The sequence below is a fragment of the Sceloporus occidentalis genome, unplaced genomic scaffold (assembly GCF_023333645.1).
Source record: "Sceloporus occidentalis isolate IW3139 unplaced genomic scaffold, rSceOcc1.0.p SCAF_3, whole genome shotgun sequence".
In the NCBI taxonomy this organism is placed as follows: domain Eukaryota; kingdom Metazoa; phylum Chordata; class Lepidosauria; order Squamata; family Phrynosomatidae; genus Sceloporus; species Sceloporus occidentalis.
This window is the reverse complement of record NW_028316983.1, coordinates 113,095,720-113,108,942: the sequence shown is the minus strand read 5'-3', so window position 1 is coordinate 113,108,942 and position 13,223 is coordinate 113,095,720. Positions and strand designations below refer to the sequence as shown.

The 13,223-nt window shown below is 38.5% G+C and overlaps 1 protein-coding gene across 1 annotated transcript in view; it reads left to right on the top strand.

The window, feature by feature from the left end:
• Positions 1-13,223, top strand: part of HMCN1 (hemicentin 1) — a 284,684-nt gene that overhangs the window by 214,599 nt on the left and 56,862 nt on the right. The window contains exons 65-73 of the mRNA XM_089515825.1: positions 1,376-1,500; positions 4,586-4,769; positions 5,967-6,064; positions 6,284-6,562; positions 7,708-7,904; positions 8,045-8,126; positions 9,559-9,695; positions 10,161-10,302; positions 12,385-12,529. Coding sequence (XP_089371951.1) covers positions 1,376-1,500; positions 4,586-4,769; positions 5,967-6,064; positions 6,284-6,562; positions 7,708-7,904; positions 8,045-8,126; positions 9,559-9,695; positions 10,161-10,302; positions 12,385-12,529 — 1,389 coding nt within the window. The remainder of the gene's footprint in view (positions 1-1,375; positions 1,501-4,585; positions 4,770-5,966; positions 6,065-6,283; positions 6,563-7,707; positions 7,905-8,044; positions 8,127-9,558; positions 9,696-10,160; positions 10,303-12,384; positions 12,530-13,223) is intronic.

Below are 13,223 nucleotides of genomic sequence, written 5' to 3'. Positions count from 1 at the left end.
AGGTCTTCCAGTGCAACTATGCCAGAAGTGGACCATAGAATTGTATTGGAGAACCTAGAAGTTCCTAGAGAATACACTTTTCTAGGCATTTATGGGTCCTCAAACATGATTCTACAGTCAACTTGTGGCAGATGTTGACCATAGAATTGCCCTGGAGGACCTGGAGATTCCTAGAGAGGTGTTTGCAGTTTTTCCACATTCATGGGCATCCTTCACTCCAAAACCCAGTAAATGTGGAAGGACCACTTTATTTAAAAATTACATGAGTCCTTTAACTACACTGGTCACACATTTTTGCAACTGAAACAAAACAAGCATAAACATATCAGTATAGGCAAATCATTCTTGGTAATAATTTGATCACTCTTCTGTGCCATTTAAATACTAAGTATCATTATGAGAATTATCACATTTTAAATGATGCCGAAATGATGTTATCTTTTTTTAAATAAAACTTAAAAATGATGCAGAAAGATAGACATTACAAGAAGAAAAGTTGTCTTCTTTTCTTTATTTAGTATGCTGTTTATTTAAAAGATTTAAAAAATCATATTATTTTATAAAGGTCATAAACAATAAAATAGAATAAAAGGTCATAATACTAAAGTAAAAAGCAGCAAAAGTGCAGTAAGGCAGTCTGACCAATTTGAAACTTTCAGGGGGATGGGATTTTACTCTAAACTCTAAAGAAGTTATCCAAAGTGATAAACCTGTGTTGGGGTTTAGGAAGAGCCAGCATGCTGTCGTGGCCTGAGCTTTGCACTATGACTCTGGAGATCACAATTCAATTCCCTGCTCAGACATGGAAACCCACTGGGGTGACACTGGCAAAATCACAGACTCTCAGCCCCAGAAAACCCTGATATAGGTTCACCTTAGAGTCGCCATGAGTCAGAAATGATTTGAAGGCAGGCACACAGCAACTACAAAAAAACTTGTATAGCTCCTTTTTACTAAAATCTAGTGCATATTTATCACTTCAGTTATATGGAAGCCACCAAGGGAGGGCATGATTGACTGATAGGAACTCTGAACAAGTTTGTTCTTCATTCTCACTTTTTATTCCACTTTACTGGGCAGAATCCAATTGGGCATTAAACGAACATTGACTGGTGTATACTTTAAGTTCCCCACATGCCAACTGTGCAATGGGTACAGCTCCACTGCATGGCTGAAACAGGAGCCAGAACAGCCACCTGAAAGTCATTGCTGCCACCAGCTGAACTTTGCATTTCACAGACACTAAACAGCATCTTGGACAATGTATGAATCCCAAAACCTAAGGTCTTATATTCAGGCACATTTGCCATGGTGCTAAGGTGAATGCATAAGGACTTGATTATAAACTAAATTGTTCTGTGATTTCTTATTCTAGCCTGGCTCCAGATGGCAGCTTATTGACCATTTTTAAAGCCCTTGCAAGTGATGTGGGGAAATATACTTGTGTTGCTACCAATCCCGCAGGGGAAGAAGACAGAATTTTCAATGTGAATGTATATGGTAAGTTTTCTCTTATAGAGTCTTTTCTGCTTTGCAGAGGAAGAAGTCATCAAGGTCTTATATGGACATAAGCATTACTTATGTTAAATAATAAACAAACAGTTAAATAAATAGGTGTGGCGCATTCAACCTTTTCTAGAATTACAAAAAATATTTTGGAGTTAATGTACGAGCCTTTAGGTTTTCTGATCTTGAAGACTTTGTGTCTCTGATATGTACTTGATAAAGTTATTAAAAATCTTACCCTGCATGCCTGTTTCTTAATAATACAAGTTTGAGACCTTATAAATTGATATCTTGGTGCTAACAACGCAACCAGAAAGCAGAAGCACATTTTTTTAATGAATCTCTTATAAACCGATAATTTCCATTTTGAAAACTTAACCACATTTTTCACATTCTATGTGAATCTGTGCATTTTACAAGGGAAAATATGTAGAAATTCTTATTTAAGAAAAGTGGTTTAGAGCAAGGCAAATTCATGGAACTGTTAATTTCCAAATGACTGAAGTACTGTATATAATTGAGCTTAAGGGAAAGTTGAGCTACTTCTGTGTCATGTAGCCCTAACAGAAGGACCTGTACTAGTTCCAAGCAAGCCTGGTGAAAGGGATGGGCAACATATACAAACCGTGTGTGACTCCATACATTTTTCTTTAATCCCCAAATAAATTTACCACTGCTCCACCTGAAGCATGATTCAGCTGTTCCTTGCTTCTTGTGGAATTGCTGGGGCAGTGTGGGAGGGATATGATATAGCTCATTACATATTATATGGGGTCCATACTCTTATACCTCCATATTACTCTCCCAAGGGACAAATAACCTGAAAAAGAAATAAGTGTGGGACATTAACCATTTTGTATTTTATCTCTTTTGGATCATATGTCTGTCAGAGTGGTGGGCAAACTGGTGGCCTTCATATGTTTTGGTCCATAACAGCCACGAGCTGCAGTATGGTCATTGGCTAGGGATTATGGGAGTTGTAGTTAGTTACAAAGGTCTGCAGAATTAGTGGGTCCTAAATGATGTGTCATGTCCTTGTAGGATGGAAACTCAGTGGCCACTTGAAAATCGATGCAAGTGTTCAGTCTTCCAGAAATGGGTGTATGCTGAAAAGTCATCAATAATATTCATTCCTCATAATAATAATTCTGTAAAGTGGTTTTAGTTCAGCCAGAATTCAAATCTATCAACATATTTTCCCCCCTTTTTGGCCCTTGGCACTTCTATAAGTTGTCAACTACTAGGCTTTAGGAAATACAAGTGTCTGATTCATTTGTTATCTACACTTTTTAAAAAGAATAATCTTTTCTCTATAGTCCAACATGTCCTTAATATTAATAATGATAATTTAATTGTGCATAGGAAAAGATCCAAGAGCAGCATCTGAAGGAGGGGTGAATCTGAAATGTTTCCAAATATACAACTTAATGTTTGTAGGTTTCGTACTAGTTTACTGCTCTTCTCTGACTTAAAAACGTGGCTGTTTTTCTTCTTAATACCAGCATTATCATCACACAGCCACTTAGACATGACCATGTGATGGGGACTAGAGTTTTGAAGTAACAAGTTACATGTAAAGTGGACACTGCAACAAGTTGCTTTTTCATTACATGTAATTGAGATACTTTAATAATTACAAATGTTTTTTCAGTTCCTGGTAACTGAGGGTATAACAGAGATACAATTTAGACATAACACAGAGTTTGATTTGCTCCCTGGCAGTCTTGTCAAAAACATTTTTGAGTTGTAAGAAATACGTATAGGTAGTGTGCATTTTGTATTTTATTTTCCTCATTAGTCCATTCATTTGACAATGGTAGGTAATATACTGTAGCAATCTCCGAATTTTTAAACTATGGTACTTATAATCAGTGTGGGCCATGGTCAGGGATTAGGGGAGTTATAGTCCAAACACCTAGATATTACTAGGTTACCTACACCTTATACTGAGGTACCCATTTATAAATAATACTTTGCCTAAGCCCACATTGAAATAATTGTGAAGCCTTTCCTGTTGTGAGGTTCTGGTTTTGTTACTGAACCTTTGCCAAATTCTGATCAGTCATCTGGAGAGGAGAGTAGGTAACAGCAGGATAGAGATGATAAAAATTAAAGCACAATGGTTATCTTTTGTGTCTCCTTTGATGGATTGAACAGGAACTGCTTTCTGGCCAAAGACACAATTCTGTGATAGATTTATAACAAAATTCAGCATGATTTGGCCAAGGGAATAGCACCAGGAGGTGGAGTGGAGGTTCTGCTTCAGACATTTGGAATAGTGTGGAGAATGTTTCTTTGGATCAGAGAAACAATATTATGGTAGTCTTGAGGTTCAGCACCAGGTGAACTACTTTGCCAAGAATAATAATATTAGCTTATGAGCCTGCCTAACAACTTTTCCTCTAATGATGCCCTAATCCAAGATCCTGTCCCAAGACACTGGGCTACATGAAGCAAAAATAAACCAACCAAGTTCCACTGTTGCCAGTTCCAGGTACAAAACCTGACTGGATTGGCAGCTGAATTTATTCTTTAACAGCACTAGCATCCTGCACTACACCTTGACTGCAGCATGCTGGTTTAAGACATGCAGGGTCATCTATGTGGCACACAATTTTCTCCCCCAACACCTTGCTCCTTGTTTCCTGGAAGTGTCTGTTTTTGGGAGTGTCATTAGTCTGCCTGATAGCAAAGCTGAACCTGCTGTTCCTAGTCTTCCTCCTGTCAGAAGTGTCTTCTGGGCACCGCAGACAGGCACTTTTAAATGTGGTGCCCAAAATCAGCCTCCTGAAGTGGTTCCACTTGCCTTTGTCACTTTCAGATGACACTGAGGACAATTCTATGCAGCACTGTCTTGCAGAATGTCATCTTGAAAATGTCTTTTATCCTGCTACTGCCATTTAGTGTTATTTTTAGCAATGTGTTTTTTATTTGTGGTTTTCCTGATTTTATTTTTATCATGCTATATTGTTTTTATTTTGAGTATAAGTTGCTCTGAGAGTTTGTTATCAAATGCATTGTACAAATGCCATAAATAAATATTTTTTTTCTCATTACCCCATTTGGTTGCAATATTTAGTTCCACCCATTATAACTAACAATAAGGATGAGCCTGAGGCCCTAACAGCTTTACTGGACACTTCAATAAACATTGAATGCCAAGCTGTGGGTACTCCACCACCACAGATAAATTGGTTGAAGAATGGTCTACCTCTCTCTATTTCATCACACGTCAGGTTACTCTCAGCAGGACATATTCTCAGGTAAAGTTTCCACGATTTCTGTTCTTTTGTGCTCAGTTTCAGTCTTGTGTTGGGAAGAAATCTCTGCCTGTTCTGAGTAACAATCTCAAGAGGTAGGACTATTCATGAGAAGTAGGTGGAGGATTTCGATACTATTGAGTGCTGACACCCAATATTCAACAGCAATTTCACATGAACTGTTATTTTGTAGGGTTCTGTAACAACAGGTTGTTCCATGTCAGTGGATTGAGGAATGGGTGTTTTATACTAAACTTTACAGAAAGTGGTGGAGTCTCCTTCTTTGGACGTTTTTAGACAGAGACTGAATGGCCATCTGTCAGGTGTGCTTTGACTGTGTATTCCTGCATGGCAGGGGGTGAGACTGAATGGCCCTTATGGTCCCTTCAAACTACATGGTTCTGTGAGATCATCATAATAAAATAACAACTGAATTAAAAATAATTTTAAAGCACAAGAAGGAAGCTCTAAACAATCCCTATTAAAGTGTTCCATCCATCAGTACTTCAGTCAGTTGCCAAAACCTGCTTGAGTTGAAAGATATTTGTTTTAGTTTGGTAAACCTCTGCAGTTTGTTTCTCCCTAGAAGGGCAGGCTGAGGTGCAACTGTGGAGAATGTCTACTTCTGTATTTCTGGAGAGGGTGTCACCCATGAATGGATTAACTCCCACTGCTGCCCAAAGCCAGCAGAGCTCACAGGATCTTCCTATGTCTACTGAAGACCTCTAATGAAAAAGTTGTTGTGTGCCTTCAAGTTGTTTCTGAGTTATGGCAACCGTAAGGAGAACCTATCATGTTTTTTTGTGGTTTTTTTGGCAAGATTTGTTCAGGTGGGCTTGCCTTTGCCTCCCTCAGAGACTGAGAGAATGTGCCTTGCCTAAGTTAACGCAGTCAGTTTCCATGCACAAGTACGGAGTTGAACCTTAATTTTCAGAGTTGTATTCCAACACTCAAGGCGCACAACAACAGCACAACAACAATTTCTAGGACTCTCTGGCCAAGGGAAGTTACTGAACTTTACAACTGATCCTTATCAGATGCTCCTACACCATAGATTTCATGCATTCATGAGACTCTTGATACCTGAAGAAAAGCTTTATTGGGTAGTGTGTAAGATTAGAACCCTGTGCAAGTGGTGAAAGTGAGTGGTCCATGTTAGGTTGTGATATTCGAGGAAATGTTCATGGTTGTGTCTTCCAGAATTGTAAGAACACAGATAGCTGATGTTGGCATGTACACGTGTGTAGCCTCCAACAGAGCTGGTGTAGACAATAAGCATTATAGCCTTCATGTCTATGGTAAGCCCCTCTATATATTATAAAGAGAAATGATTACATTTCTGTGAGTTAATTTCTTAAGGTGTTCATGCTATACCCAGTTTCCTGGTGTATGTGCTATTAAATTTCGTATGATTTTTTTTAAAATGGAAAGTCACATGTAGAATTATTTAAAGCTTTGTGTTTAAAATTCCATATTGGGTTAATACTATCAATTATCACCATGATGTTTCTCTGCAGTACCACCAAGCATCGACAATACTGGAGGAACCGAAGAAGTAGTTGTTGTACAAGGGAATCCAGCCTCTTTGGTGTGTTTGGCTGATGGAACACCAGCACCTCATATGTCATGGCTTAAAGATGGCCAGCCTTTAAGACTTGGTTCCCATGTGACTTTGGAAAACCAACAAATGGGTCTTCATATAGCAAAATCAGAGGCTGATGACACGGGTAGATACACCTGTATAGCATCTAATGAAGCTGGGGAAGTCAACAAACACTTTACTCTTAAAGTACTAGGTAAGAATTTTTGAAGATTAATTCAATAGTTTAAAGATCCTGGAGCCATGGCTAGTTACAGCTGTCTTCTTCTAAAACTGAGGCTCTAAATAAGGTTTTGTTTGTGAATTTTTGTTGTTAACTGTCTTTGAGTTGACTTTGACCCATGGTGATCTTATGAATGAGAGTCCTCCCCTCCAAGTCACATTATCCTCAACTGCTGAAGAAGTGGAGTAAAGCCGTGGTGGCAGTGGCTAGGGTGCCCTTTCCATGGCACAAAAAGAAGCTGCTTTTTGAGGCTTCTATTTGCTCCCTGGAAAGGACAGATCGGGCCACAGTGTCCAGTTGCTGTGATCCCAATCCAGTGCTTCCAGGGGTGGTACGGAACCACCCCTTAGGGGCTGTGTGTTGAGCCCCTCAGTCCCAATTGCTAGAGTTCTTTAATGATAAATGAACATCTATGTAAATGCTTGATTAAGGTGCATTACAGACCGCCCAAAACGGGCGGTCTCGTGCCGCTACTGGTTGCTGCGTCCGGGAACCGCAGCAGCCAAACCGCACGGTTCCCGGGCGTAGCAACAAAGAAGCGCCAAAATGACACTTCTTCCTGGGCCCCGGAAGAGGTGCTGCAAGGCGCAAGGCGCGCACTTGCAGTGCCATTTCCGGTGCGCGACGTCCGGATGCTGTGCGTCCTCGACGTCAAAATGGAGGCGCCAATCTGTATGCGGCGCCGCCGCCATTTTGACATTGTTACACGCGAGGGGCAAGGCACGTCAGGAAGCGCCGCCCCTCACGTGTAATGACGGTGCCCCATAGGGTCCGTCCGGAATGCGTCTAAGTGACCTTTCTCTAGCTAGACTAAGTAATTAGATTTAGACCCAAGGGTGGCTTCTACTATAGGAAAATATTGAAAACATAAAAAATCTTTACTGATATCTACAGATGATTGGCTTTTCTGTGGGAAGATCTGTCATCATGTGATATTTGGGCATCCATTTTGACTATATGCAGCTAGCTAGAGGTAGTAGTAGCTAAAGTCCAACAAATAGGGCTGAGTCAGACATCAAGAGTACTGGAATAGCTTCTCTGTAGCTTCTTACTATGTCTTTCTCATAACATTTGGATACATGTTTGTTTGATGGAAGTTTTGCCATCTTCTTTTCCAGAACCCCCTCGTATTAATGGATCAGGTCATCCTGAAGAAATTTCTATAGTGATTAACAACCCATTGGAGCTCTTCTGTATTTCTGATGGTATTCCAGTACCCAAAATTACATGGATGAAGGATGGACGCCCATTACCCCAGACTGATGATATCCATATCCTAAGAGGAGGCGAGGTCCTTCGAATATCTAGTGCTCAGGTAACAAAAATTAAATCCACAATTAAATACATAACTGTTGCAGCCAAATGGGTTTACAACCATAATCAGCTTTGATAATTCAATTCAATTCAATTTAGATAAGTTTTGTTTTTATCTGATATTGTTTTGTTGTCTTTCAGGTGGAAGACACAGGAAGATACACATGTTTGGCTTCTAGCCCTGCAGGAGACGATGACAAAGAATATCTAGTGAGAGTACATGGTAGGATTCATTTGGAAAAAGCAGGAGGAAGATATCTCTCAGTGTTTCTAAAGCATATTTTCAGTTTTGTAATCTTTACTCATCTGTTTTTGAGGCTGAAAATTATTAAACAGCCCTGGAAAATGTTGAAGAACACTGAATATAATTCTCAATTAGTTTTGTTTGCTTTGTGCTGTTTCGCTCTTCTTTCTCTTGGGAAGGGAGTATAATAAAATAGCAGAAGAATGTAAAAGAAGGTCGTCTTTTCAATTAAAACCTAAACAATTAACTGCCATTTATAAATTTACTATATTTATTACAAAGTGTCACAAAGATTCGTGAAAAGAAAATGGACCATTTATCTGACCGGAAAACGTGTAAACATTGAGAATATTCTGTTGTTTGCCTTCAAGTCATTTCTGACTTATGGTGATCCTAAAGTGAACCTATCATGGGGGTCACGTTTCTTCAGAAGAGTTTTGCCATTGCCTTCCTTTGCAGATGAAAGATTGAGACTTGTGCAAGGTCACCTAATGGGTTTCCATGGGCAAGTGGAAATTTGAACCCTGGTCTCCAGAATCCTTGTCCAGTGCCCAAACCACTACGCCATGCTAGTTCTCAGTGCTTCAATTAGTATTTGTTAATAACAAAGTTGCTTCAAAGAAGATCTACCAATCCAATAAAGCTGTCCCTCATAATCATTTCAAGCCTGTGGCTAGCTTGTGATAGCTTTGATGTCAATGTGCATAAGTGATGGCATGCCAAAAGGCTTGAAGATGCGGAAATGGTTGTGTGAGTTCCTCTCACAAAAGCAGCTGCAGAATTTTCACAAGAGATAGATTTCATTTTGAGAACTGCTGTCATGGAAACCCACTAGTTGACTTTGTGTTAATCACATATTCTCAGTCCCAGAGAACCCCATGATAGATTTGCCTTAAAGGTAAGGCAAAGGTATTCCCCTTTGACAAGGTTGTCAAGTCACATTCAACTGTAGGGGGTGGTGCTAATCTCCTTTAATAAGCCACAGAGCCAGTGCTGTCAAAGACGACTTTGTGATCAGGTGGCCAGCATGACTGCACAGAACACTGTTACCTTCCCACCAAAGTGGTACCTGTTTATCTGCTTGCACTTTTACATGCTTTCAAACTGCTAGGTTGGCAAAAGCTAGGACTAGTGATGGGAGCTCACAGCCACATGGTGCCTGGGCCACGAACTGCTAATCTGCCAATCTTGAAATCCTCAGAGTCAGTGTCTTAATTGCTGAGCCACTGCATCCCCAGATTTGTTTTAGGGTTGCCATAAATTGTAAATGACTTGAAGGCAAACAACAACTACAACAAAATAAATTTCATTTATGCTCAGTGTCCTAAGGCTGTTCAACATTTGCAAACTCCCTTCTAACTAACTTATATATTTATTGATGAAATTAATTGTGAATTTATTTTTCTGACAGTTCCCCCTAATATAGCTGGCACAAGCAATCCTCACAGTCTCAGCGTGCTGCAGAATAGACAGGTTATACTTGAGTGCAAATCAGATGCAGTGCCTCCTCCTCTGATTACATGGCTGAAAGATGGAGAGAATTTGCAGGTAATTGTACATAACCCTTTGTAAGTGAAGAAGCTTTATGTAGGCTGGAGGATGAGGATTGTGCCAACCTGGCTTGTTTCTGGCTATCAGTAGCAAGTTTAACATATTTTGACATAGGGAGTAGGTCTGATTCATTCACTGTGTATATCTCTGATTTACATGTATAAACTGTGTTGTCAAAATCAACGCATATTAGGCTGTGCATACAGGAGTACCAAAGTACCATTTTACTAAAGATAAGCAGGTCCGGTTCCAGTTAGTGCCTGGATGAGAAACCATCTGTGAACCCCATGTCAATCAACCTAAGTCCTATGATATAAGAAGAGTGGGATATCAATGTTGTCAGTATAAAATAATATAATATACTTTATTTACCTGCTCTTCTTCCCTATCCTATGAAGTAGGCTATTCTGGATACTCTATGTTGTTGAAATTATTTTCAGCATCGAAAAATTCTCTTCTCAGGCAACTCCTCGAGTTCGCATTTTATCTAGTGGAAGATACCTGCAAATCAATAATGCTGACCTCGATGATAAGGGAAGCTATACCTGTGTTGCAAGTAATATTGCAGGCCAAATGAAAAGAGAGTTTGTACTGGCTGTACATGGTAAGAAAATAATATATCTTTTCTATGTAGTTTTGTTCAGAGTTCACATGAGTGAATACTCAGTAGATTAGATTCCAGAAAGAAAGAAAGACACTATAGATTGTGATCTGTTTACTTCATGGTGGAAATATATTTTTCTCAAAAATTATGACTCTCTTATGTGCCAGTGAGAACCAACACCTACATAAATAACCTTTGTGACTCTGAAATTATTCCTCCATAAATTGAATATAAACGACATAATCAATGGAATCTTGTGGAACAACTTTTGTTTCAATATATTACTTCAAGAGCTGTAGGTTCATGTTCTTCATATAAAATGACTTAGTGTGTAGGGAAATATTCCAGTGTAACCTCTCCACAACTTGCTACTAGTCTGGATGTAGGGCATTTTTTATTTGAGGGCCTGTCATCGGCACACACACATACACCCCACACATGTATTTTATGCCAAAATGAAGGGCTGGAACCTTGTTGCTGTGAAGGGGCCAAATAAATAAATAAATAAATAAATAAATAAATAAATAAATCTCATGATGGTTGTCAATATATTTTGACATGATGTTTCAATATGTCAAGGCATTCTGTCTGATCAAGGAAGAGAAAATTTGTGACTATTCTTTGCATTTCACTTTATTTTAAAGCAAACTAACCGTTCTAGGAAGCTCCTGAGAGGAGCATTATTTTAAACCTTCCTGTGCACTGCTTTTCAAATGAAAATTGAGCAGGGAGAGTGCAATAATGCAGATAAAATCTGCCAAGTGAAAATTGTTCTGTGAAAAGATATTGTGTCAAATATCAGATAAACTAAAGGACAAAGATTAGCATCTTTTTTAAAAATCAGATTTATTGATTAGCCCTTAGGCCATTTCAAAATAACACAAAATAACAAGTAAAACACACTATAAAATCCTATAGAAATTCCAAAGCAAATAGAAAAGAACTAAAATGTAATAACGTGGACACTAAAATGTATATAGAGTACTGTATGACTGTAAAACAATATAAGTACGTTAAAAGTACAGTACCTAAAAATGAGACATTGTTATAAAACTGATCATAAAAATCTACACCATAGGTTCGAGATACAAAAATGGGTAAAAACAAATAAAAACAAATGTACTAGAGCATTAAGATGATAATACATAAGGTAATAAAATTGAACATGAGCATCACACATCAGAATTCTTCATCACCTCTGCACTTTATCCCAATTGACCCCACATATCTAACTCTCGACTGTATGACTTTACATAAAAACCGAGCTGTGATAATAGATATTTTTGAATCTTGGCCACTCATGAAGTAAAAGATTTTGACATGGGTATCCCAAAACATTGTTCTTTTGATATAGGGACCAAGATACTGATCTCTTTCCTGTTGGTACAAATTACACTGGAACAAAATATGAGTTAAATCCTCAATTTCTTGGTCTCCACAGATACAGATTCGCTCATTGTAAGGAATACCATTGAATCTTCCATATCTTACCATGGTGTCAAGCTGGTCAGATCTAGCTCTAGTAAAAGCCTCCCTCAGGTATTTTGGCATTTGTATTTTTAGATAATTTGCTCTTTGAAAAGAGCGTTTAAATTGGCTCAGCCATTTTAAATTACCTACATTGCTAAAGGAGGCTATATCCTTTTGGGCTTCGATATCCAAGATTCTCTGGGCAAAGATTAGCAAAATATTGATATATGCACTAATTGTCAAATTGAAGTTTCAGTCTAATTCTTACAAACTTGGTAGCAAGCTCCATTGAAGTCAATAGGACTTATTTCTGAGTACACTTGTATGACTGCGTTGTGTACTAGTTACATATTCATGCAACATGCACATCTGAAAAACAAAATGCAATAGAGATTTACATATATTTTTTTCTTTTAAAGCAATGCTGAAGCACATAAACCTTGGCAGCTGGGAGTGCAGTGCAGTTTTATACAATGTGCAGTGCTAAGCACTCTAAAGTCTTAGTGTCACCTTTTATGGCCTAAAACAGTCATAGATACTGTTTTCCTAAGTATTGTGGGAGGTGGTAGCTCACATTTCCTCAGTCTTTTCTGGGATTCTTCCTTTATATAGTTGCTCCTACAATCAAAGGTGGCCCTGTGACTATGACTGTGAATATTAATATGTCTGCTGTCTTGGAATGTGTTGCGGAAGGTACTCCACCTCCAAGAATTTCATGGAGGAAAGACGGATCTCTTCTTGCTGGAAATAATACCAGGTAATGATTAGTTGCCAATGAGAAAACAGACATTCTGTGGTACCAACTCTAGATGGTGTTTGCAGTTTTCAAGTTGCACCCACACTTTTGGTGGAACTTCTTATATGTAGGTAATGAAACAATTAATTTGGATTTTGCTGGTCAATGACCGAATAAACTTTATTACATTACATTAATTTAGATTTGTTTGGGATTGGGGTACAGGCACTAGACTGTTGGCACAAAAGATGTGACCTGGATACTAGAATGGTTAGCTGTCTGACATTTTCATTGATTTATGACACTGTGGGCTTGGGTTGCATTTCTTTGCAAGGGATAGGAAGAATATTTGAATTTTTTCAAAACAACAACAACAACTGTGTTTCCCGAGTGTTGAAAATTCCTGAAAAGAAGAATCCTGGACTGATAAGAATTTTTGCAATTCAGGACTTATTCTATGCTTTTGGGTTTGTGCAGTAAATAACATTTTTATATACAGAAAAATAATATTTCTCCATAGAGAAATACGTGCATTTTCCCCAAAGCTTTCTATGCATGTTCAGAGACAATTGGTGTCCTGTCCATTTCCCCAGAGGTAGGCCAGTTCATTTCTCAGAGGAAATGTACTCTAGAGAGGCATTGCTTAATTATAATAACATTGATATTATTATAAAGAGTCATTGCCACTAATACTAATACTTCACATTGCAAAGTG